Source organism: Typopeltis vanoorti, chromosome 12 (genome assembly GCF_054136105.1).
Source record: "Typopeltis vanoorti isolate ZY-2024b chromosome 12, IOZ_Tvanoo_1.0, whole genome shotgun sequence".
Lineage (NCBI taxonomy): Eukaryota > Metazoa > Arthropoda > Arachnida > Uropygi > Thelyphonidae > Typopeltis > Typopeltis vanoorti.
Window position 1 is genome coordinate 67,875,385 of NC_143560.1, and position 27,891 is coordinate 67,903,275.

General features: G+C 37.2%; 1 protein-coding gene across 1 annotated transcript in view; it reads left to right on the forward strand.

Annotated features, from left to right (window-relative positions):
- LOC150100865 (uncharacterized) overlaps positions 1-27,891 on the forward strand; it is a 583,033-nt gene that overhangs the window by 89,464 nt on the left and 465,678 nt on the right. Inside the window, exons 3-6 of the mRNA XM_090401746.1 lie at positions 338-3,715; positions 18,354-18,433; positions 18,685-18,740; positions 27,090-27,157. Coding sequence (XP_090257872.1) covers positions 338-3,715; positions 18,354-18,433; positions 18,685-18,740; positions 27,090-27,157 — 3,582 coding nt within the window. The remainder of the gene's footprint in view (positions 1-337; positions 3,716-18,353; positions 18,434-18,684; positions 18,741-27,089; positions 27,158-27,891) is intronic.

The following is a 27,891-nucleotide window of genomic DNA, read 5'->3' on the forward strand; positions in this document are numbered from 1 at the left end:
GATGGGTTTTCCGGACAATTTGTCTATTTTACAGGATGCATGTCGTAAAACAAAAACATGCTAAGCAGATAAGCAGATAGACATTCTAACACACCTATTTAAGAACTATGGATACGTGCCTCATAGAATTCACTGCTTCTACTTAATTGAAACCAATTCAAACCAGACTGAAAATTATGTATACAGTGAATTTTATTATATCGAGAAACGGTTCAAGGGTTGTAATATTATCTGATATAATAGTTTCATTTCGATTACGTAAATAAAATACTTTTTAAGAAATATTCCATCTTATCGTCTTTGCCATACTTGTCATAATGTTTTATTTATCTTTCAGGTGCCCTCATATAGCAACTATGGCGGCGGTGGTTATCCAACTCCCAAAAATTCTTACTTGTATATGTCTCCTTCAACTCCTACTAGCATGGGCTCATCTCGAGATTTGTATGGATATACTTCGGACTATGGAAAATCTGGTTACACATCTGATTACAACAGGTCAGGCTACACTTCTGACTACAACAGATCAGGATATAGTTCTGATTTCGGAAAGCCAGCATATGGAACGTATGGCTATGAACGTCATTTAGACAATCATTCTTCTCGTTCCCCTTATCAACCCAACTATAGCTCCTACTCCCGACCCGTGAACCGGGAAGAACCAAATTATGGACGCAACTACTCCCGCAGCATTAGTAGGGAGAGTGACAACAGGGGATATTCTCGATCTCGAAGCAGGGACTATACTACTTCCTCAAGAAAAAATAGCACCGATCAAGATTATTCGAACAATAATAACGTCGACGATAACACTTGTAGGAGAAATAGTGAAGGTGAATTTCCTCGGAGAAACAGTGGTTCTAGCCAGCATCCTGCTTACTCCCGTCAAAGCAGCCGTGACAGCACCTCGAGTAAAAGTAGTGGCCAAGAGAACGGCGATGTGTTCGCAAATCATTCCTTGTCCAAATCAGAATCCAAAATAAGGCCTGGATGCAAAGCTCCAGCAGACTTTACTTCGGATTCCGATTCTGAAGAGTCAGAAAGTTCAAGTGAAGACGAAGGGTTTGCAGTTTGTCGAGGTACTTCTCCGTGTAAAGAAAGTTTTATTACAACAGGAAATGCAGTATCTAGTATGATGAAGATATTTAAGCGTCCTGTTCGAGGGGAAGTGACAACAGTGGACGCAAGCGCACAAGTTAGCGATGATGAAATTTTTGCCAGGATGGAGAAAAAAGAACGACATTATGGTTCAGCACTGAGGCCTACTAGTCTCCCCTTGGATCGAAATTACTACAGTAAACACACGCCATCATATTCGTCGTATGGCAGTAGATCTACATTGCAAACGAAGCCACCTGTTGCACCATCATCTCGAAGCCACCTGAGTGTGGAAAATGACGGGGGTTCAATATTCTCACGTGATACCTCTCCCAATGATCAAAAGGATCAAGAAGATGGCGTTGACGATGGAAATGTTAACAAAAATTATCGGAAGTCTGTCTTAAACATGAACTTAGACGAAAAGGATAAAGAGAAGTACCTTAAGAAACAAGAAGAATTGAGGCAAGAACGTAGGCAAAGACATCGACACGGTCAGCTTAGTCCTGATTACGTCCCCTCCAGAGAGTCATCCTCTTCAGAGGAGAGAGAAAATGCAAGAACGGTGAGATCACCTTCTCGTAGTAAGTTTGAACTCAAGAGAAACAGTTCGAAAAGTAAAATGGCTGAATTACGAAAAAGCGAATCGCGAGGTCGGGCTGACGGTCTCGCAAAAAGTGGATCACACAGTAAGATATCCATGCGTTCTCGAAGTTCGTCAGGTGATATGCTCGATAGAAGACCTGCTGCGCATGTGTCATCTTCCTCATCCTCTTCCTCTTCTAGTAGCAGTGAATCTGACGAAACGGGAAAAAACAAAACCACGAATCGAATAAGACGAAAAATTACGGGTTCTAAGGAGAATGTTGACGACACTAATCGACTTCAAGCCGAAAAGAAAAACGAAGCAAAAGAGGAGCAGCCTTCTTATGTAAAAACACCTCCAGAAGAGGACGATGTCGTAGAAACATTTACAATAGCAGTTCCTCACTCTATTAGCAAAACTCAAGAAACTCCACGATCTTCTCGAAACTCGATAAGCACGAGTTCTTCTTCTGAGCAACTCTCCAATCTTCAGAATGTAACAGAATCCAGTAGTTCCATTCCAAGTTCGCCAGATGTCATCTCTCCAACTGGAGAAGTGGTGAAGTTATCTTTCCCTCCAAGGGTGAGTTCAGGTCGGAATGTTTCTGTAAGTATAGATGTTAGTGATTTCTTCAAAAAAGATTCAAAAGCAGATAAAGAAGAATCATCCTCTAGTAGCACTACTGAAGAAAGCACTGAAACAGAGGATGAAGATGAGGATGAAGATCGGATGATTAAAACGCCTGTCATAGAAATTAGAGATCTAGACGTCGGTCCTGAAAAGGAATATGAGTGCAAGGGAAAGGTTGAGGCTGATGATGACAAGACTAACGTTCAAGAAGAATCAGAGAGTGAAGACGAAGAAGATGAAGAAGGCGATCAAGTGGCAACGTTTACTTTGCCAGTAGCGAAAGATTCTTCATGCGGGGTACAGAAGTCCCCAACTGTTATTCATATTTCTTCTTCAGAAACAAAACCAGATGAGAAGATGAAGGAAATAGAGACGTCGTCTTCGAGTGACGAAGAAGAAGAAGAAGAAAGTGACGAAGAAGAAGAAGAAGAAGTAAAACGGCCACTAGAAGATATTAGTAAAAAAAGACCTTCTGACTCAACTAGTGCCTCTGGCGTAGAATCTGATAGTAGCAGTAAATCAAGTTCCACAGATAAAGATAACCATAAAGCTGATTTGACTCCTTCCACAACTTCAGTTCAGAAGAAAAACGAAGCACATAAAGAATCTACAGAAGAAAGCTCGAGCGAAGAAGAAGAGGAAGAAAGTGAAGATGACAATACAGAAGAGAAAATTTTAACAAAAGATGATGACAAGAAAAAAGAAATATATTTAGCAAAAGAAGACTCCGAGCAGAACGAAAGTGCTAACAGAAAAGATAGCAAAAGTATGTTTATCGGCCAGTACAAGGACATAGACTCGTTTCTCCATGGAGGAACAGATGACGAACCAGAGACATTCGAAGAATTTGAAAATAAATTTGAAAGAGAAAGGGTTAATTCCTTAGCCTCCACAAACTCGGAAGAAAACGATCACGGACATAAAAATAAGGAAGATGATAAAGAAAAACTGACGCTTTTCATTAGCCAGTGTCATGATATTGATGAAATGCTTGGAGCAGCTTCTCCTGTCAGCCCGGGATCAGCAAGGATCGTTCACGAAACTAACAAGGCGGTACCATTTTCAACTAAAACGCAAACAACTCCACCAGCCACAGAAGTAAAGCAAGGAAAAGCTCAAGAAGAAGAGGAGAGCTCCGAAGAGGAAAGCGAAAGCAGTGAGGCGTCCAGCGCTATGGAGGAAGTTGAACCGTCAGCTGTAAAAGTCCACGAATCCAAACCACAAAAACCACAGCTAGATTCTTATACAGAGGAGATCGATTCCAGTGCGGTTCGTATTAGGGAAAGTAAACCTCTCAATCCAGAGCTACAGCAATACACGGAAGAGATTGATTCGGAATCCGTTCACATCCGAGAACAAAGACCAATGCATGGACATATCTTAAGGAGCCCTAAACAAAAGGTAAGCTACACGATTCACGAAGTTTTTATTAATGTATTATCATTATGCATTTATTATTCGAGGTACTAGCTTTATAAAGTTGTAGACATTTAAGCTTATTAGAACAAGAAGGTTCCCTGCATTTCATGCATGCAATACATACAACTTTCAAATGCGTTTAACTAATTGCGCTTTTCAGAGTCATTAATGCACGCATTTTTTTAAATATGTACATTAAATGTTAGTTAAATACGCATTTAACTAATGCGTATTTAATGTATTTATTTATTTAATTAATATTTTAAATGATAAAAATAGTTCATGAAACATTGTCGAAAAACGACTCTGTCTCTTCAGTTGTTGAGACTCTGAGCGGTAAGTAGAGTTACTTCATAGACATTCGTGAGCCAAAACGTTATGAACATTCAACCTGTTTCCGACCAACTAGACTCCACGGTTGATGAGAAACAGTTAATATCCTGGTATGGGGATTGTTCTCATGGACATCACTGTGTCCTCTCATCTGCACTGAACATACTTTGATTTCTAATTCTTATCTAGCGATTACTTCGGACCAAGTATACTGATCTGTATGGTGACAATATAGCCTGATGGATCCGGATTTAAATTCCGTCGAACGTTTGTGGAATCACGTCGAAGGCGCCCAACAGTTTGGCGCCAGTGCCTCACTCGGTCTCTGGCCTCAGGGATGTTATTATGTCTACTTGGTCTAGAATACTTAGAACACCTTCAGTAGTATAGTGGAATAAATGCCAAGACGGAGACCAGCAGTTCTCTCAGCCAAAAGAGACCTAACATGCTACTAGGTAGGTAATCATAATGCTTTGGCTCATGAGTTCATAGAGGATTACATACAGTATTAGTGTATTCCTTTCGTCATTTGTGATCATGCAGGAGGTTAAGTCAATGCGCTTCCACGGCCACATTTCCTAATGATAATGCCCAGAAGAAAGCACATGTTCGTAGAAAATCAAACTGATATTGATTATTTTCTGTCGATTTCCATTATATTATTACAACTACAACTACATTCCTTAAAGTTATTAATCGAAGTTAAATCTTAACCTTAACCTTAGAGTCATTAAAGATGTCAATCGTGTGTTTCGTTCGAAAAATAAATTCTGAATTCGTTCTTTCAACAAATTAAAGGAAAAAAATGACTTCACAGCATTATGTAGCGCCATAATTATATTTTCCGAATTTAGTAGTACACGTTTTACAGAATTTGTAAATTAGCGAAGGGTGTGTTCGAGCACAGAAGAACGATTATTTAGTAAGTCATTTAAAGGCACGAATTGTAGGAACCATCGCCTTTCAGTTTTTTTTTAAAAATTAATTTAACTTAAGGTTTTTGTAACATGGACTATCTAAATGTAGTAGATGACTTTGTTTTTCATGGATTTTTTTAAAAAAAACAATTTCGAATAAAAGAAACTGCAGACTGGCGCCATGAATAGGCAAGAGCAAACAGAAAAGGATCCCCCCTCTCTCTCTCTCTCTCTCTCTCTCTCTCTCTCTATATATATATATATATATATATATATGAGGGTGGTCTGAAAAGTTCTCTATCTCGACCATAGATGGCAACACTATCGGCACGATTTTTTTTTCTACGTTGGAACATCTGTCTTAAACATCCATGTGAAATTGCAAGTCATTCTATCCAGTAGTTTGTTTTATACAGCTGTCCGAAGCAAAAGTGTTGTCTGTATCTCTTGAAATGGATAAAATTGAGTATAGTGCGGTTATAAAATTCTTTGTAAAAGAAGGTTTAACGCCAAAAGATACTCATTAGAAGTTCATAAAAGTTTATGGGCGCTCTTCTCTTCGTTTTCGACAATTAAGAAATGGGCCGCCGAGTTTAAACGTAGCCGTACCAGCCTTGAAGATGATCAACGTGAAGGACATCCAAAAAGTGTAACAACATCATAAATCATTGATCAAGTGCACGATATGGTATTGGATGACCGGAGAGTCAAAGTGCGTCAAATTGATGAGACTATAGGCATTTCAAAAGAATGTTTAAGATATATTTTGCACGAAGAATTGCAAATGAAAAAGTTTTGCGCAAGATTGGTGCCCCGCTTCCAGTAGTTTGTTTTATACAGCTGTCTGAAGCAAAAGTGTTGTCTGTATCTCTTGAAATGGATAAAATTGAGTATCGTGCGGTTATAAAATTCTTTGTAAAAGAAGGTTTAACGCCAAAAGATATTCATTAGAAGTTCATAAAAGTTTATGGGCGCTCTTCTCTTCGTTTTCGAGAATTAAGAAATGGACTGCCGAGTTTAAACGTGGCCTTACCAGCCTTGAAGATGATCAGCGTGAAGTCCAAGTGTAACAACATCAGAAATCATTGATCAAGTTGCACGATATGGTATTGGATGACCGGACAGTCAAAGTGCGTAAAATTGACGAGACTATAGGCATTTCAAAAGAATGTTTAGGATATATTTTGCACGAAGAATTGCAAATGAAAAAGCTTTACGCAAGATGGGTGCCCCGCTTGTTCACAGCACATCAAAAACTCAATCGCATGAAAATCTCTGAATAGTGCTTGGAGCGTTTTAACAAGAATAAAACTGAATTTTTGCGTCGATTTATTACTATGGATGAGACTTGGATTCTCCATTACACACCAGAATCCAAACAGCAGTCAAAACAGTGGACAGAAGCTGGTTGTTCAGCGTCAAAGAAGATCAAGTCGGTTCCATCAGCAGGAAAGGCCATGGCATCAGTGTTTTGGGGTGCTAAAGGCATTTTGTTTATTAATTATCACGAAAAGGGTAAAACAATAACAGGGGATTATTATTCCGATCTTTTAACCACTTTTAAAAATTCGTGAGAAAAGACCCGGTTTGCAGAAGAAAAAAAATCATCTTTCATCAGGACAATGCATCTGCCCACAAAGGTGTTTTGGCAATGGGAAAATTAAGGGATCTGCACTATGAATTGTTGGAACATCCACCCTATTCCCTAGATTTGGCTCTCTCTGACTTCTATCTATTCTCAAAACTAAAACTCCTTCTCGCAGGTCAGTGTTTTTCTTCGAATCAATATATATATATATATATATCTGTATATGTGTCTATTCCCTTCAGCCTTATGGCTGGTGAGGCAGAAACATGCTACTATACTAGGGAGATGATTATGAAGTAAGGTGGCTTCCCGTTGCCTTCCTTGCCGTAAGTATATTTATGACTGTAGCCCTGTGTGTTCACGGGACCGGTTTACCTGTTCTGAGGGATGAAACACCCAAGTTACCGGGGGAAAATCCTCCGCCTACGTATGAGACCGGTTAGCTTACCACTTTTACACTCTTACATATATATATATTAAAGTGGCACTCACTTTAATAAGATGTAGGACCTTCCTTCTCTGCGATGACTGCAGCAATCCTACGGGACATACTTTCCTCTGGTAAGACACGTTACCTCCGTGCATCCACCACACCCGTCCATCTGTTCGGTAGAGCGGATATCATGATCTATTACAGCTCTCCAAGCTTCCACATCCCACTGTACACACTCTTTGCACCACTTAAGACGAAGCTGCATGTTGCTCCGCGTAACGTGGGGGCTTGCATATTGCGGTCCTCTCATGGAAGTCTATATTGAATTCGATTCTGAATGTTTCGAATTCAAAATTTCGCCTTCCAGTCGACGCCCGAAAATCCGCATTCAACCTGTAGGCCGATGCATGATGGTTTTTACGTATTATCCTTCGTAGCACCCTGCAGTCAAATTCGGTGAATGTGGTGGATCATCCACTACGGGTAGCACTTGCAGTTGACTTCCTGCCTCTGTCTCAGTATAGTATCACTGACTGCTGACCTGGGATGGCCAAATTTGTCAACAATCTGCCGAACAGATAGTCCTTCAACATAGCATACTGTCGCAAAGCCTCTTTCAAACTCCGTCAGTTCGCTTCTCGCAACCATTTCACCTGGACACATTTCACTGATTGAGAACATTATATTTATACCAGCTACAAACACGTGACACGTTTCACGATGTACCTTATTCATAGGTGGTGTCCGCTGATTTCTTCCCAAGCAATGTATGTCACTGAAGTGCTATTATGTTATCATCTGTACTTGCAATGCATATTTTCTTGCATTTTTCAAGTAAGTTTTGCTGAAAAATGCAGATGACCGATTTATAATTTTAAAGTTTAAATAGGACAGTTCATATGTGTGAACATATTAAACATTGTTTAATTAAATTTTTAAAAAAGTTGCCGAAACCTTATATGTTCAAGTAGCCTGTTTCTTTGGATATGTTCATTAAAACTAAAAGCAGGTGGATTCCTTAAAATCCTTCTGAATCATGTCGAGATGTTCCGCAACTGAGCAGAGCAGCCAATTGGCACTGTTTGAAAACGACGCCTTCTGTTCTATTCTATTTGGGAAATGTATGCGTTACTTGTGTTTGTTTTCTGGCATGAATGCACTTCCAACAGCTGAATCAACTTCTGCGTTGAAGTTGAACTGTGAACATGCATTTTTGAACAGGGCATTTATTGTGTAAGACTGAATGCTTGTTTTATGTACAAATTATTCTTTCGGCTGTCCAGTGGACTAAACGAAGAGGTTGTCGACCTGGTTCGGGTTTTGCCATTCTGAATTTGAAATTGTTGATCAAAAGGTAGCTGTCATCTTTGACATTTTTGTGACTCAAATAGCTTACTTAAACAGCATCATTCAAGCGACAAAAACTGTGCGAAGGGCATTAATATGCACTTCCGTGCTTTCAGTTCACAATTTGTTCTGTTGCATAATATATTCGTGCAAAGATACAAATGTTGCAGCAGCAGCTTTTCATCTAAGGAAGGTATAGGAGCCACATAATGTTTCTCCAACAATACAACTACTTATATAATAATAAGAATACAAAACGCACTATTGTGACTGAAAAGATGAAATTCGTTTTTCAAATAGAAAATTGAGTATTAACTTAAATTATACATATGTGGTCTAATGTATTAAAATTAAGAACTTTTATTGCTAAAAGACCATAAGATATAATGATAAAATATACAAAGCGCCAACAAATTTCACTAGCCACTGTCTAACATTTTCAAGGCTGTACTGGTGAAAACAAATGCATCAAGTTACATGAAAAACATACACTTAGTAACTGCTAGGCCGTTACATTTGATTATTCGTGTTTGATGCGAATGCTTCAGTCAGAATCCGGTACATGACCACGTGTTGTGTAGTTTTTTGCATATTGTAGTTCTGTTAAACTGAGAGAAATGATGACATTTTTCCATATGTCTTTAAGAATAATACCTTGATTTCTATTTAAATTATTGCCTGTGCATAGCACCACAGCTGCTTCTTTGAAAGTTCTGTGTCTGTAGTCATTCTCGATGTAAGGCATAGAACTGTTTTTCCAATCTATAACGTGATTTGATGTTGAGAAATGATGAGCTAAACCAGATGTGATGATTCTATTGTGATTGACATCCCCCCACATGTTCCTTCTGTCTTATTTTACATTACACAGTTGTTTACACACCACTACAGCCTTGAAAATGCTAGACAGTGGCTAGTGAAACTTGTTGGCTCTTTGTATATTTTATCATTATATCTTATGGTCTTTTAGCAATAAAAGTTCTTAAAATTGAGTGTTTTCAATAGGTACTTTTGAATTATTAAATCAACAAGTTATACTGAAGATAGGACAGACTTTGTTCATTTTACTTGCTTGTTACGCCATCGCTAACCTCGCTGCATCCCATTCTGGCAGAAAGGAAACTGTGTGCAAACAACTATTATTACACATTTCAAAGTTTCGGTTGTGGAAAGTATGCTCCGTAGGATTGCTGCAGACTTCACAGCGAAAGGAGGTTCTACATCTTATCAAGCTGGGCACCATGGCTGTTTGTTCCTCACAGTATGGTGTCTGTTAACTTCTTTCCAGGCAGTGTATTTCTAAATCCTCTCTCTTTCTCGTGCGTGCGCGCACGCGCCGGCCAGATCATTTTTATGTCTGTTTTCATCCATACAAACTAAGAACTAAGGCTTATACGGGGGGAGTTTAGGACCCGGGTCGAGCCCGCTTCCTCTACTGATCAGAGCAACAAAAAGAACCGTCTTCTGGAGGTAATGCTAGTGTTTCTGACAGAAGCAGATCACACCACAAACTTGCGGCCATCTCCAGCGACGACTCCATTTCAGCTGACGGATGGCCGCCAGCCTTGATGGGGAGGAGGTGGAGAGGATCCAGAGACGAGTGACCAAGATGATAGCAGGTCTATGGAATGAACTTTATGAGAACAGGTTGAAGATTTGTGGGTTGCAAAAATTGGTTGATAGGCGGAAAAGGGGTGATATGATTGAGACATTCAATTTACTGAAGGGTTTCTATAAGATTAATTCAGAAGATATTTTTGAGAATAGGACTGGTGGTGGGAGGACTAGGGTCCATACATGGAAGGTGGGCAAGAATGTGGTTAGCAAGGGTGTTAGAGCTAGGTGTTTTACTTGCAGAGGTGAATGAGTGGAATAAGCTTCCAGAGTCTGTTGTGGGTGCTATGACTGTGAATGAGTTCAAGGGGAGGTATGATAGATACTGTGTGAATCTCGAATAGCTGTTCTTGACATGATGTTAGGGGCTCCCTCGATGAGTCTGTCGACTCCTTGGAGTTGCCCGAAATAATAATAATAATAATAATATTTTCCTCACAATTAAAGAAATCCATTTTAATTTTTAAGAATTTTCTACATGGTGTCCATTATAAACGTTCTTAGATTATTCTTTTGTAATGTATATCCTCTCATCAAAATAAGATAAGAACATGCTACTGAAATGATAAAAGTAGACAATCTAAAAGAACTTTCCAGATAATGTGTCCAAAAAATACAACATATCAGAAACTGTAACAATCTGGGATAAACATTCTATATTATGGAAAATAAAAAAAAAATTCTCATGCTTGCTTTTGTTTAGGAACAGTCGAGGAGTAACGAATTTCAATAATAAGCAGATTCTCTTTCGCTTTTCAAGTTTCTGGAAAGTATGGACGCTCATTTTATCTTCCCCTCATTTTACTCTGACTGTACATACCTTTCACAAACTCAAAAAGCAGCGACGTTTCTGGCTTCTGTAGTGTTTTAACGAGAACGTTCTTGTTAACAACAAAGGCATCACTGTACCTAGAGCTGACAAAAGCAACGCCGCAGTACTTAAGGACATCATACGTATTCATCAAAAACAGAAGACCTGCTCAGCGACTCTGACACGCATTTGTAAATGGATGTCGACTCGAAATGGCCCGCTCACAACAAAACCAAAAATCCAGTAAAAGGTTACTTCAGCTGACCCAAACGTCAAGAACTTATGACAATGTTAAGGTTCACAAGTCTGATGCATTTTATGTCCCACGTGAATGCAAGGACTTGGTCACCTTTAACCTACCCAAGTATCTATCAACTTCTACCGCTCGTATATATATCTGAAGACTGAGATATAGATAAAAAATCCATAAAAATTTCATTGAAAACAAACAAAGAATTTAAGTATGGAATCATCTGATTCCATACAAAACCCGTTTTTTTTTTTTTTTCAGGGATGACACGTTACAACTTTTCAGGATCTCTTCTCATCAGATACCATCAAACTCTGCAGACACTGACTAGACAGCTCTTTTTCTTTCCCGATTTAGTGACGAATACTATAAACAGAACAAAAAAATTGGCTTGTACTCATAGTGCACAACTACTAGCAAACTTCTTGGAATCGTTTGAAAAACAAGCATTTAAAGTATTGCCACATAAACCGAAAATAGTTTACCATATCTGTCAATTGGATGTATTCTTTGGACTGTTTTTCTGTCTCGTGGAATGAAAAATCCTACTTTTTTGGCAGTAAAATCTTAATTACCGATTGGAAATCCCACTACTCTATATAAGACCGACTAGCACACCTTTAGCTGAAAAAATCCTCAGGCATAGTTACCCTGAGAGGCGTGAACTAATATATCAATGTGATCATTATGAAATAGAACTAGCACATGGTTATTTCTCGGATATCACCAATTAATGTTGATGATTCGAGATGAATCCAACTTTGCAGCAGTTTGGTATTACACTAATTGTCCATTTCGTGTAAAAATTTTAAATTCCTTCTACGCATGTTGCATTGTTAATGTGTTATTTTATTTGTTTTTTTTTAACAAGTCTTCAGGCATGTAGGAAAATGAATGTCTTGTATAAATAATTTATCTCCTTATTTTTTATGATTATTTTTTCACTCGCATTTATGGTGACTTTTGAAAATATACCAAGTGGCTTTTCCAACCGCTAGTTGACACTTGCTAATACACAGTCGTTGCTTTATAAGATTGTTAAATTTCTTTTTTAATTCTCATGCTTATCTGAGAGCAGTAAAATGTATAATAATTACGCTTCTTACTAACCGATGGCGATCTGATTTTTGCATTCAAACCAGAGAAATCCACTGTTCGATCGTCACTCCCTGTTTGGTTCCTCCGTCTGACTTCTGGACACCAGTTGCAGATAATATGTTTTGTATATTTATTCTTTTTTATGTGACTCTTTTACATGAAAGTTCTTAAACATATAATTCATCAGTACCGTGGGCTGACTAAGGATATTTGTTGTTATCTTGACATATGTGTCAAGAATTTAAAGAAATAAATTCTTTTTATTTATTTCTTTACATAAGGAAACCTTCATCTAGAGACCAAACAAATATGGAACTTTTTAAAGCCATTTCAGGTCTCTCAATAAGCGAGGCACCAGTTTCACACCAAGGATGGAATTCAGCCCCGTACCTAATGACAATCACAAACATCCAGGCCTACAGCTGGTTTCATATCTGCATCCTGTTAGTTGGAGGACGGGTGGGCTATCCATTCGGCTAATTACTCCAAGTCCTCATTCAGTTTATGAACTGAATAACCAAATCTGATAAGCGCGAATGACGAATGATATTACAAATACAGCATGAATGAACACAATAAAATAGCCGTATATAATTACATTCCCCCCCCGCTAATATTTATCATTCAAATGTCAAAAACATTGTTCTCGGTGCTTTAAAACAAGTTCATTGAACGAGTTAAGGTTTCCGTTGCTTGATATGTCCATGTTTTTGTGTCTGGAGAAAGTACCACCTGCAACTTTCTTTTTGGTAAGAATTCATTTATTTAATTATTAGTTTCGTACTGCATTTTCGTGTACTTCATCATTTAAAAAAATAAAATAAAAGGGTATTCATAGAGAGATTTCTGAATTAACAACTGTAATTATTCAATTAAATTTCAGCAAGATATTGAATATCGTAGCGAGATTTCGACTCGTTATATGCTGTATTCTCGTCTCTTAATTCTTATAATAAGCAGGTCTTTTATATATATTGTCCATAGTTGATTTAAGATGAGGCCGAGTTTTATTACGTTGAGTAGGACATCGTATCATTTCGCTCGCTTCATTAAATCTACGTACTTTACTGTTGAATTGTATATATAGCAGTTTTGTGAGTTGCTAATTTAGTTGGTTTTTTCTTTGATGGCGTGAAATGGCACTCCTGGCTCGTAGCACAGATCGACTCGTTTGTCCTACGTAACCAATGCCGAAAATACAGAAGATTTTGTAAACGTATGGTTGTTTAAGAGGTGGGTGAAGCTGTTTTGGCGATCTTAGCATCATGGATATTTTTTGTAATGACCGAAAGACAACTTTTAAGTTGTATTGTTTTAAAACTTTTGCTATTTTATCTATAACCTTTTTAATGTAAGATAATAAAAAAACAGCACCTTTGTACTTGTTTTCTTGTTGTATATGCTCTGGAATATGCGATGGCTGTTTAAGATTCTGTTGATAGTTTTGAGATTGCATCTATTTTTTTAGGAAAATGTCCTTAAAGTATTTTATTTCTTTTTCTTTTTGTTATCATCACTGGATATTGTAATGGCTCTGTCTTTGGGAGTTTTGATGATCTCTCGTGTTTGTGCTGGGTGGTGGTGGTGGTGTGATGTGGCAGCATGTAGATATCGTCTGGTATTCATTTTTTTTTTTTTTTTTTTTGTAGACTTCAATGTCTTTGATACTTCGAACGTAAATTGGATTTTCTGGTTTAAACTGTTGATGAATCCGTAAATTTATGGAGGGTTTCTTCTGAGCCTGCTAAATGACGAAAGATGTCATCAACATACCTAAATACAGTCTTGGTTTGGTGTGGTACATATCGATGACTGTGTGATCAAAAGTCTCCATGTACATATTTGCCAACTGCGGTGAAATGGATGATGCGCCGATGACTAGACTCCTATTATTCAAGACTCCTATTATTCAAGACCGATGACTAGACTCCTATTATTCAAGACCTTTCTTCAAGTTTCAAGACCTAGAGGTCTTGAAACTTGAAGAAAGTGTTCTTCTCTAAACATTGTTTGAAGAGCTTGACAACCAAATTAATCTTATTTCTAAGATTAATTTGGTGTCTTCTCTTTGGAACGTTGGGAAACAGGCTTGTGACGTCCAAACTCGTCATGATGGGATCAAGTTTAATGTCTTTCATTTTGTTAATTGTTTAGAACTTTTTTTAATATATATACATTGATGTTTTTTCTACATATGGAGATAAAATAGTGATAAATATTTACAAATGTAATATGTTTGTGAATGTCTGATGTTATTATATTACCCCCCCCCCCCCCCACCCCCCCCCCCCCCCACCCCCCCCCCCCCCCACCCCCCCCCCCCCCCACCCCCCCCCCCCCCCACCCCCCCCCCCCCCCACCCCCCCCCCCCCCCACCCCCCCCCCCCCCCACCCCCCCCCCCCCCCACCCCCCCCCCCCCCCACCCCCCCCCCCCCCCACCCCCCCCCCCCCCCACCCCCCCCCCCCCCCACCCCCCCCCCCCCCCACCCCCCCCCCCCCCCACCCCCCCCCCCCCCCACCCCCCCCCCCCCCCACCCCCCCCCCCCCCCACCCCCCCCCCCCCCCACCCCCCCCCCCCCCCACCCCCCCCCCCCCCCACCCCCCCCCCCCCCCACCCCCCCCCCCCCCCACCCCCCCCCCCCCCCACCCCCCCCCCCCCCCACCCCCCCCCCCCCCCACCCCCCCCCCCCCCCACCCCCCCCCCCCCCCACCCCCCCCCCCCCCCACCCCCCCCCCCCCCCACCCCCCCCCCCCCCCACCATCTGTATCACGAGTAACGTTCCTCATTGTTACTGAACATTTTCTAAACAATAGTTTGCAAGAAAAATGACTTTTCGATGAATTATGAAAGAATTCATCGAACAATTTTCGGTGAATTGTTTTTTCGATGAATTGCATTTTCGACGAATTGTCGTTCGATGAATTGTCATTCGAGGAATTGGTCATTCGATGAATTGCATTTTCGACGAATTGCCATTCGTTAAATTGTCGTTCGGCAAGTTGTTTATTCGGCGAATTGCTTTTTCGATGAATTGCTGTTCGATGAATTGCATTCGGTGAATTGTCTTTCGATTAACTGTTTTTCGATGAATTTGCCTGTAACCACTGGAAACACCTCAATAGCGTAGTTGGAGGCAACCTGATATTTGTCTTTAGGTTGGAAATACCTGGATTCAAATTCCATGCAGGAAGCACGGATAATGAATTTAAAACGTCAGTTAGTCGGTCTCATAATGTAAATAGCAATTTGTTTTCCTCCTGAAAACTGGGGATTTTCATTACGCGACTAAGACAAAACAGGCCGCATAATACAGTAATTATAGATAATCAACTGGCAGAATTTTTTCCCCATTTCCATGTAAAAATCAATAACAAATATAATCGTACCCGAAACCATGAAGCTTATAAGAATGAAAACGAAGAAAGATTCTATAAGATCTAAGAATATGCAGGAAATGCTACATCAGACGAATTATGGAATCAGACGAAGATAATCCTGACTGAAACAGGAAATTATGCATTCCAAAACAAGTGTAAAGAAAATTAATAAGACTCTTTTAAGAGAAATACTTGATCTGATTAACATCAGTAAAGAAATGAAATTCATGAGAATGATCAATGAAAAGAGTAAAAATTATTACAAAGAAATGAGTCAAGCAAGAGAGAAATCTTGTAGGAAGGATAAAGAAACATACTATAATAAAATATGTTAGGAAATAGAATATCATGCAGACAGTAACGAAACAAAGTCTTTCTTTTCAAAAATCAAAACACTCTGTAATAATTTCAAGGCAAAAAAAGTATAACACGGAAGATAAAGATGGACACCTTCTAATCGAAAAAAAAGAGAAATTTTAGACGAAATAGAAAGAATATTACGAGGATCTCTACAAAAATTCAGCTATATTAAATAATGACTATTTGACGCAGACTTAGGACAATGAATCTCCCATCCTCAGAGAAGAGGTGGAACTACCTATCAAAATATGAAAACTCGAAAAGTAGCAGATAATGATAGAATTTATACAGGTGATAAAGAGCATCGGCAGAGCAGGAATTGAAGTAATGTTGAGATTATGCAATAAAATTTGAGCTTCTGTCGTCTAGCCAATGGACTGGATGAAGAAATTCCTTATACTAATCCTTAAAAACTGAAGCATCAAGAGATGGGAAAACTATAGAACAATAGCATTAATTTCAATCGTCATCATCATTATCATCATAATTATAATTTCGGATAAAGACTATATTGGTATGTTCCGGTCTTTATCCATCTAATATCTTCTTCTTCTGAGGTCTCTACCCTCTCTTCTCTTTCCAATTGGTTTATATTTTATTATTTGTTTAGGATATCGAGTATTGGGCCTTCGGTTTACATGTTCTATCCAATTTTGTTTGTAATTGTTTAGTTTTTCTTCTATTGATTTTATTTTTAGTTGAGAGACTTAATGTAATTGGATTGAAAGTTCATTTCTTTGGTGTTTAGTGATCTAATTAAAGCTTTCCAAATCTCCGGTAGGATTAGACGTTGATTCTTATATTTAGGTTTCCTGTTGAACGGGCGACTATAGCAGCTTCCTTTAAGGTTCTGGAATGGTAGTTCTCTTCTATATAGGGCATATGACTCTTATCCCACTCAATAAAATGGTTGGTAGTGACGAAGTGGGAAGAAAGGCCTGAAATATCTTGTCTGCTGTTTCTAACATAGCCTATGTGCTCCTTCTGTCTCGTTTCGAAGCTTCTAGAGGTCTGACCAATGTAACTAACACCACAGGAACAAGGTATATTATATACTCCAGTGTACTTGTAGAATGGATGAAGGTCTTTCGGTGATCTTAAAAATTTCCGAATACTGTTGACTGGCTTGAATGTAACTCTAATATTGTGTGATTTTAGAAGGATAGCCAATTTTTTTGGAAATGGTGCTGACAAATGGAATAGTTACAGTGCTGATGTATTGAGTGTCATCACGTTGTCTTTGTGGTATATCCGAAAAGAGAATCTTGTTGATGAGTCTCTTATGATAACCATTTAAGGATAGCTCTGTGGATATTGTAGTTAATTCTTCTTTTAAGTCATCTTGGTCTGTGGTGTACTGTATAGCTATTTTCTTAAGCATACGGATAATCCTAAGTTTCTGGGATATATGATGTGACGAGTTGAAATGGAGGTAACGTCCAGTATTCGTAAGTTTTCTATACACCGACAGGTTTAGTTCGGGTATCTCGGGTTTGATATGCCCGTACTCACCAATGTGAGCCCTGAGACACATTAATTTCAAATTCAATTAAAATTATACTCTGTGTTAACAAAGAAAGAATTACTATTCACTTGAATGCTCATCTCTTTAAAATAGAATGGATTCATGAAGAGGAGAGGCACCAGAGACCAGATATGAAATCTCAGCCATGTTATTCAGAACTCAAAAAAATTCAGTAGCCCTGCTTACATTAACTACCCCAAAGGAAGTAGAACGCGAATTATAATAGGAAGAACCGCAGTGACTCACCTGCAATTTTATGATCTGGTAAAGATCAGACTAGTCAGATCCTTGGTTTATTCTGTGGTACTTTGTGGCCCTGAGTCTTGGATAATAAACTATTATCCAAGACTCAGGATAATAGTTTATTATCCAAAAGGATGCTTCGAGTTCTTGGACAAGGAGAAATCCAACTTGCGCATTAGAGATAAACTGAATTTGGAAATGAATCTCTTCAACATGGTGGAGAGAAAAATCCTCAGATATTTTGGACACATCTTAAGAATAGAGAAGCGAAAACATTGAAAAACTCTTCATTCAGGGAAAGATGCTTAGTTGCTTCTTCCTTAATTCCAGTCAAACCAAATTAAGCGAATACTGCAAAAAATCATTATTCGTAAATGAAAAAAAAATTATTAGGAAAGGGAACGATGTTGGTAATGAGTTAAAACCCAACTCCGCTACTTTCACTGAACACCAGCTAATGCATCACCGGGTTAAAAATTCCAAAAAAACGTTTTTCTATTCTTTGATAAAAAATTTAGTCCGGAGCCTTCATGATAGATCATATTCAAAATCACTTACATAACATTAATCTGATTTAGTTCCTAATATAGCGAATTAATATTATGGGGAACATATTTCTATTACAGAGTTAGTTTCTGCTTATATCACATTTATACCCACTCATTTGTATTATTTTCAAAAAAGAATTGAACGTAATGAACAATCCATTTTGTTTTTCTTAGCCTGAAAACAACTCGGTGCAAGCTGTCAGCTGCAATAAGTCACCACGCAGTTCCTTTGATAAAGGGCCTAAAGCGCAGAAGTAAGTAATCTGCATTTCTTAGAAAGTTAGTATTCTTAAGTCATTCGGAGATGAAATTTGGATAATATTTATATCATGTGTTGAATTATGGGAATTTGTTACTAACAATAGTATTATAAAATATATTTTGAATTGATTTTAAAATTAATTGATCATTTCTATCTTTAGGAATTTTAAAAACATTGATCAACAGAAATATCAATAAATGACTTGTACTGTGCATTTATATTTTATTATTTTGTTTTACTTAGCAATGCCACAGTTTGCAAAAGGACGCAGTTGTCAACTAAAGTGCGTGACATCTTAGGTGAGTTTTTTTTTTTTTTTTTTTTTTGTCTAACATTCTGTCTCAAAGAAAGTAAAAGAAGAGAAAATCAAGCACTAATTTTAATATAACTGCACTTCTCACTTTAATTTGAAATGACTAGGAAATAGGATCACAGAATATGAGAGGAGGCTAGCACTACATTCAAGGAACAAACGTAAGGAATTTTTTTGTTATGTGGCTAGCAAAAGAAGGAATGATTATGGACGAATGGTCTTGTTAGATGAAAAAAAAGGTGGTCTATTGACCAAGGCGAATGATTCTGTAGATCTACTTAATGATTATTTTATTAGAGTGTTTCATTCTGGGGATGTCAGATTATTATTATTATTATTATTATTATTATTATTATTATTATTATTATTATTATTATTATTATTGTTGTTGTTGTTGTTGTTGTTGTTGTTGTTGTTGTTGTTGTTGTTGTTGTTGTTGTAAATAATAAGTACTCTGGATGTCTTAAGAGAGCGAGCTAAAGAAATAACAGCTCCCTTGCCTTGGCTATTTAATGAAAGCTTTGTAACTAGAAAAGTCCCTGTGGAGTGGAAGGAGGATAAGATAATGTCATTGCATAAGGGTGGTGGGAGAATGGAAGCATCTAATTATAGATCAGTTTGTGTTATTTATGTTGTTTTTAAGGTTTTAGAAAAATTTGTATGAGCTCATATATAAAGCTGGGTAGATGAAAATGATGGGGTAGATGAAAATAATGTTATGTATGAAGGTCAGCACGGATATGTTAAGGGACGTTCTTGTTTCAGTAATCTTGTTAACTTTTATAATAAAGTAACAAGAGTGGTTGACTATGGAAATGCATATAATGTAATATTTTTAGATTTTGCAAATGCACTTGATAGATATCACATGATAAACTGATATTGAAGCTGCAACGCATGGGCTCGGATATTAAGTTGGTGGTGTAGATTGGCAATTGGTTGTCTGATAGATATCAAAGGATTGTGTGTGGAGGGGTAATATCGGGGAAAAGGAAAGTTACTACAGGGCTCTGTACTGGGAGCACTACTTTCAACCTTTATATCAATGACATTTTTACCGAAATTCAATGAGATATTCAGTTTGCGGATTACTTGAAACTGGGAAGGTTATTGAGAGTAGTACTGAGTGGCTCTTCAGGAGTATCTGAATAAGCTGGAAATGTGGGCAGATAAACGGGGATAACAGTTTAATATTGATAAATGTAAGGTTTTAAATTTTGAGGACAGCAGATGGGATACTGCATACTCTACATGTGGAAGTCTGCTGGAGGACGTTGAGGAAGCATCTTGGTGTCATCGTGGATCGAAATTTGAAATTTAAGGGGCATGTTGCAAAGGTGATTAACACTGTACAAAGCGCTAATCAGGCCGCATCTGAACTATTATGCCCAAATCTGGTCACCCGGGTTTAGAGGGGATAAAGATATTTTGGAGAGGGTGCAGAGGTGGTTGGCAAAAATGATTTCAGGACTGTGGACTGTTAGCTATAAGGATAGACTGAAGTCATGTAATCTGCAGAGTTTGGCTGATAAAAAACGAAGGGGGGGGGTAATGTGATTGAGACGTTTAAGCTCTTGAGGGGTATTTACCGGATGGGTACGAGAGAAAATTTTTCAGATTGTGGAAAATAAAGAAGGAACGAGAACTAGAGGCCATCCTTGAAAATTGTGCAAAAAAAAACTGGTGAATAAGAAGAAGAGAAGTTTTTTTTTTTTTTTTTTTTACGTGGAGAGTATAGGATGAGCGGAATGTTTTGCCTGAGTATGTTGTGAATTCTAAGAGTGTCAATGAGTTTCAGCTTCAGTGTGATAGATATGTTACAGACAGAGAGATTTTTCATAAGTCTGTGGAGTTTTGTAATATATGTATACTGTCCGACCACAGATACGAGAACCTCAGTTGGCAATGTACCAAGAAGAGTCAATTAATGTTAAAGGGGAGGAAGAAATAAGGCGATGTACGAATTTGTCACCAACATGCGAAATCACGTGCTTTATACGTAAAAGTTTTCAAATGTTATACAAGAAATAGTTACCACTTTAAAAACTACACTGTTCATGAAAGAGAAGTTAATTTTCCGAAGTTTAATAATAAACAACTCATCCCACAATACGGATTGATTACTTTATTATCGGAATGGATTCTCCTTCTTCTGACGTGTGCAGAAGTGTCGAAGGGTCTCGCATCTGTGGGCGTACAGTACTTATTTACACTGTAATGTAATATAATGTATATTTTAGGAGAGGATATCCGAATGCATAAGTATATTTGAATACAATTTTCAAGTGTCCTCGTTTGCAAATAATGATTTTATTATTATTATTTTTTATGTTGCTTTCATACAGGCCTCCAGGCCAGAAGTAGCGGGCGGCGGTCTCACACCGGACGATGAAATTCATCTCCAATCTAAATGTGAGGTGAAGTTAGGATTTGAATAATTCCAAACAAGAGATATGAATGCTTTTTTTTTTTATTTCATAACCTAATGTATAGAAACCGAAAGTTTTGAAAATAGACCAGAGAGCTTATGAGAATACAACTTTCGGCATCGGGGTTGATTTTGCATTCCACTACTTAAAACACGCGAGCTTCCCAGTCCATATATTTTAATTTTTATTTCCAATCTAAATGTGAGGATAAAGATAAAGTTCATGTTTGGTATTATGGACAGTGTGAACAGAAGAGGTAGGCCATACAGAGAATGGATAGACTACATAAAGGACTGGTGTGGAATGGGTGTACAGAAACTGCGACACTGTGCGCTGGACAAAGAAAGGTGGAAGAAGATAGTGAAGGAGGCATCGGACACCAACGGGGAGTGAATCCATGGTTCGTGGTGGTGAATGATGATGAAATTATGTTTTGTAACTATGTTTATTTATTTCTTTTCCCTTTCCCGTGTCGTATTTATCTGTTGTATTTTTGATGTTTCTATTCTTGTTTTACATGCATACGTCAATATTGGTCGGACTGCTGATTTATATATTCTTACTTTTGTCTCTTTTGTTAGATCGATTTTTTATTAGCCTTCAGACATTTTTTTACTTCATCCTCTGTTATATTTTCACTATTCACAGTTATTTCTAGGTATTTAAATTTCATTACTTGTTCCAATATTTTTCCATTTAGTTCTAATTTACATCTGATCGGTTCTTTTGCAATTACCTTTATTTTTAATTATCTGTTGATATTTGCATGTTAAAACTGCTGCATATCTGTAGTAGTTTGAATAACTGCTTTTGGAGATCATCTTCATTTCTGCAAGATGCTGCATCATATGCATATCCAACCAAATTTAAATTTCTTTTTTACTGTAATAAAGCAAAACAATTCAACCTTAAATAAAGTTATTTAAAGTATTTAAAGTTATTTAAAGTTATTAAAGTAAAAAAAAAAACAATTCAACCTTAAGGTTATTTAAGGTTGAATTGGTTTGCTTTTTTTTTTACTTTATTGATTTTCTTTGAATCTAAATTTTCCCATCTAAATTCGTTTTCTGTACAAAACTGAACCAATCTTATTCCATTTGAGTTTTGAGTAGTTTCATTGAATCTTTGACATATGTCTGCTATTACACTGTTTCCAATCCTTGCATTGAAGTTTCCTGGCAGTATTATTAATTCAGCTGATGATATTTATTTTATTTTATTTTATTCATTTATTTATTTTTCCTGTAGTGTTTCATAGAATTTTTCAATTTCCGTTTTTGGTTTTCCTTCTTCAGAGCTATAGGCACTGTTATATTTAGAGTTTAACTTGCAATTTTATTTTTATTCTGAGTAGCTTTTCAGATATGTATTCCCATTCTTCTATTTCATTTTGAAAATCTTCATCTACACTCGTGTCCAAACGCTAAGGACGAGCTAGATTTTTACATGTATATGAAAAACATTTCATAACTACAACCAAATGTGGACATAAATTTATCTCCAGCATACTAATAAAGTATATTACGCATAAAATATGTTACAAATTTCGTACAAATTAAATTGCATACGTTTTTGGCAAAAGTTCCAAATTTCCTAAGGATGTAGTTAAGGAATTAATGTACAGTCCGCACAGAAAACTATGCGGAGAGTAATTTCACTATGAAATATGTCCACCTCGAACTGCGATTCAATTTTCACAACGTCGTACCGTGCTCAGCACCAGGTATTCAAGACTTCTTGAGGCAAATTTGCCCACTGGAGGGGAATTTCTTTCGAGCAGAAATGCCTCTCCCTATTACGTCCCAAACATGATCTATGGGGTTGAGATTTGCGGAGTGTGCTGACCACTTTATTCGATTAATAATCTCGGTCTCCAGAAGGATTTCCACTGCTCGTGTACGATGTAGTGTGGCGTTGTCATCCATAAAAATGGATTCTTCGCCTTCAGCCCCTGATGTTGAAGAACTTCGTCGCCATATCGTTCACCAGTCATAGTCCCTTTTTCCAGCACTTGTAGCTCGGTGCATCCAATAAGCATAATGCCTCCCCACACCATGATCCCAGCACTGTCGTATCTATTCCGTTTAAGAATATTCTCGCGATGGTAAGCAGTACCACTTTCACGTCAGATGAAGTGTCATCTAGAATCGAAGGAAAGATAAAACGACTCTCATATATAAGGAGCACGTTAGCTCATTGGTGTCTTGTCCAATTTTTATGGATACAACACCACTGAAAATGTGCTCTCCGATGAGCTGTGGATAAAGATGCGCAGATTACAGGCTTTTCGGTGTATAGGCCTACCTTGTCTCAGACGCCTTGCCACAGTTTGTCGAGATATCTGTGTACCTGTACTAGAATGGATCCGACTTACAAGCTGACCTGCCGTGGTGCGTCGATTATGTTTTGCTGTTATAACCAAAAATCTGTCTGCATGCTCCGTAGTAGAGCGAGAACGACCTCTCAGCAAACGTCTGGAACACGTTCCATTGGTTTGAAACGCAGCCCAGAGTCTGGATACAATGCTATGCGAGATTCCGAACTCTCTGGCAATATCAGCAATTATGTGGTCTTCTTCAAACTTGCCAATAATTCTTCGCCGCGTGAAATCATCTAGATCAAGGTTTCCCAAACTTTTTTTTCCGTGGCCGGGTTATTTTAATACTTCATCTTCGTGACCCACTAAAATTTTTATGGCAAATAGGTAAAATAAAACACATTTGAATGTTCATAGAGTTTTCATTTATTATTATTATAATAAAGAAGCATTTACTCCTACAAAAATATAAAGAATTAAACTAAAGCCAAGTAATTTATTAATGAGAAGTGTGATGCTGTTGTTTGTTAACTAGAACCTTCAGGTTTGGAGGAAAAGATGATAACTTTATTCTTAAATCCGGTTCGACTTTCAATCGGTTTCTATATTTATTTTTTAGGAGACCCGGCATTTAGTTTTCGTGACCCGGTGCCGGGTCGTGACCCACCAGTTGGGAAACTCTGATCTAGATGATGTCTTCGTGACATTATTCCTTCATGAAAAATTTTCTTGAAACAATATTCGCTTAGTTCAGCCTTTTATCCTGCTGAGTGCTACCACGTGACCTCTTTGCGCACGATTCGTAAATTTGATGTGTATACGCTTTCTACTCCAAATTGTTAGTTGTACAAATTGCCACGAACTGATTCGTCTGAATTGTCGGTTGTATTCTTCAGCAGTAGTGTTCATCCTTAGCTTTTGGACACTAGTGTATTATTATTCGCACACCTTTTTTAGTTGTTTCTTGTTTCTCTATTCCACTATAAAAATGTGATAGTTATTTAATTTATATATTCCTTTACCTTTCTTTTTTTTGTTTCTGATATGCAAGCTATTTTTATATTTTGCTTTTCCTCAATTAATCATTTTTGTTTTTCATTTAAGGAATGAATGTTCCAACTTCTGAGCCTTAATGTGTTCCATTTCTAGTGACTTTTCAGTTGTTCTTTCCTAGTCAGATACTTTTGTACTTGTAAGCGGGTTGCTAGCCCCACTTCTTAACGTCCCCTGCTTGAGATGTTCCGGTCATGTTCATGTGGCTTTCATACCTAGGATGACACTTCTAGTAGTTTACACTACTGGCATACATCGTTCAAATTGCCCGTTTACCCTTTTACCACTTTGAGGTAGCAGATAGGATTGAGAGAGACTGTTTCAATATTACATATAATTTATATAATTTACTGCAGCGAAAGCAGTCAAGTTATTTTGTAATTCTAAAATATGAACTGGCATTTGTTTAATTAAGTAACCCAAGGTTGACTTTATGATCACATCTCTCCCCCCCCCCCCCAATATTCAGGAAAGTATTACAGAATCTAATTTATGATTCTGAATTATTAATTCATCTATTTAATGTATTGTTTATTGCTTAAGCTTAACAGTTTTATAACGGAATCATTCTAATTATGATGAAAAAGAAGTATAGAGCAAGCATCAACGGTGGGGTAAAATTTTATTTAGCTCCATGATGGTGGGATCCCATCATTAATATTAATGGATGATTCCTTTATTCTTCGTAATATTGTGATATTCTTCGTAAGTTGACATCTCAGATCCTTTGACTCAATTAATAAATACTCAATATCATGCAAATATCAAATATAAATAAGAAATCATGAAGTGAGTTTTGCACTTGAAGAAATTATTGAAAAGAATAACTTCATTCAGTGGATGAGCATCGTCCGTAAAAAATTCATTTAAAAGATGAAATAATACTGTAAGCGAAAGAAGACAGAAAGTTCAAGAATTTTAGAAGAATTATAGTAGAGCAACACCGTCCTAATTATCATCAAACGTTTGTCAGAACTTACATTAAATTAAATTTAAAAACAAAATGCGTATACGTACCCAGTTAACACTGACAAGGAGCGTAATGTCTTATTATTTCTCATAATGGGTATAATTTAAAGTACGGATGTAGTAATATTTCGCTACTTTCTGCTTCCTTCCTTCAGTTGGCATAGAATGAGGAGATTTAAGAAAGAAAGAAAGACATTTATTATTTTCAGTTTCAAGAACAAACTGCGTTCTTAGTTTAATGCAATTAATCTTGTTTACAAAACGTTCGAGTTTGTCAGTCAGGGAAGCCCTACAGAGCGAAAATATTGTCCATCGAACGTTTTAGAATGAATATCATGGAGGGAGGAGGCGTTGTTCAAAATTCGACACTAACAATTGGCTAATGTCGGAGAGAGTAGACTTATCATCGCCGTCTTTTCTACTTTCTTTTACAGAGTATTTTGGCAGCGAAAATGTCGTTTTCGCTGCCAAAACTACTCTGTAAAATAAGCGACTTCGATAATATCAGATAGGAACTGAAACTGTTCTAGAAAGGGAAAGCTTTCGAGATGATGCTTCTATGAACGGAGAAAAACTCTTAGAAAACTTGAGGAATATTAAGGCAATTTTTATGGCTGCGAAGCTGTGAGTAATACTGGAATTTGTGAATAGCACTGAAAATATAAGGTGGGTTTGGAAAGCGTTGCAAATGTGGAGTCTCTCGAAACAACATATATTCAACTTCTCATGACTTCAATTTGTTAGAATAGGAAGCATGGCTGACATGATTCAGTTGATTGAACGACGAATATGAGGTTGCAAAAATTATACAGTGGCGACCAATTTTTTCTTAATGGATACCCTTTCTTTCGCTCTGCCTTTTTCCATTCACTCGTTTCTAAAAACAAAATCGAATACTAACTCTTATACATCTTCCCTACTCATCGGACTGAGATCCCTCGGATTTTTGTTCCTCCCAAAAAATGAATAAGTGTGCATGTCAGTGATTGCTGTTTTTATATATCCACATTTAAATAGTTTACAATTTAAATTTTAACCGTGATATTTAAAATAATGAAATAATTGCGTTTACCTTGAGATACGTTTCATATATAACCTAACATTATCATAAATCAGATATCATTCTAATTAATTATTCTTACTTTTCTATGTATCCAGATATTTCAGCTGACATGATTCAGTTGATTGAACGACGAATATGAGGTTGCAAAAATTATACAGTGGCGACCAATTTTTTCTTAATGGATACCCTTTCTTTCGCTCTGCCTTTTTCCATTCACTCGTTTCTAAAAACAAAATCGAATACTAACTCTTATACATCTTCCCTACTCATCGGACTGAGATCCCTCGGATTTTTGTTCCTCCCAAAAAATGAATAAGTGTGCATGTCAGTGATTGCTGTTTTTATATATCCACATTTAAATAGTTTACAATTTAAATTTTAACCGTGATATTTAAAATAATGAAATAATTGCGTTTACCTTGAGATACGTTTCATATATAACCTAACATTATCATAAATCAGATATCATTCTAATTAATTATTCTTACTTTTCTATGTATCCAGACAAACTTCGCAATTCCTATGGAAAGGAACTGAGACGACTTCTGTTTACATTGAAAGAGTTGTTTCAGGTGAGACAATTTCATATATTATTATATTTATCCACATTCCTCTGTTAAAATAATTCTAATTCTTACATCCATCTAATCACCTACTTTTTTATATCCAATATATATTTGAATTTCATGTTTTTTTAGAAAAAAATTGAATTGAATTAAAATTGAGTTTAATCATATTTGTTGTTTTTACGAAAAAACAAGAATCTTAAAAGTTTAAGTGGTCGATATCTAGCTTCTTTTTTAGAAACATCCGACTAACTGGTAATCGGCTGTCCTTGAAGTTTCCCCTTTATGTGATTATAACAAATTCTATATATGAATGTAGCACAAAACATCGATAGTCTCCCCCAATTTTACCAGTTGCTACAAATTTCTAACAGTCTGACATTAGAATTATCTTGTATTCTAACAGTCTGCAAATTTCTAAGCTCAGAGTTCTGCAGAATACTACAGTGACATGCATGCACTATACAGACATATAACAAAATTGGTTTGTTTTTATTTCAGGCCCTTCTCGAAATACAGGATGAAATCCTGAATAGTTTTCACACTACTACTCAATTAACTACTATTTAAGGTAAACGACAAATGACGTTTGTAGGCTACTCCGCTTATTGATTATTATTTAACACGCTTATATTGCATTGATTTGCTCATTCTTGATTCTCTCTCTCTCTCTCATGAGCCTCCATAGCCCAGCGGGTATTAACAGTTTCCTTTGGTTTGAAACACGTAAGTTTTATTTT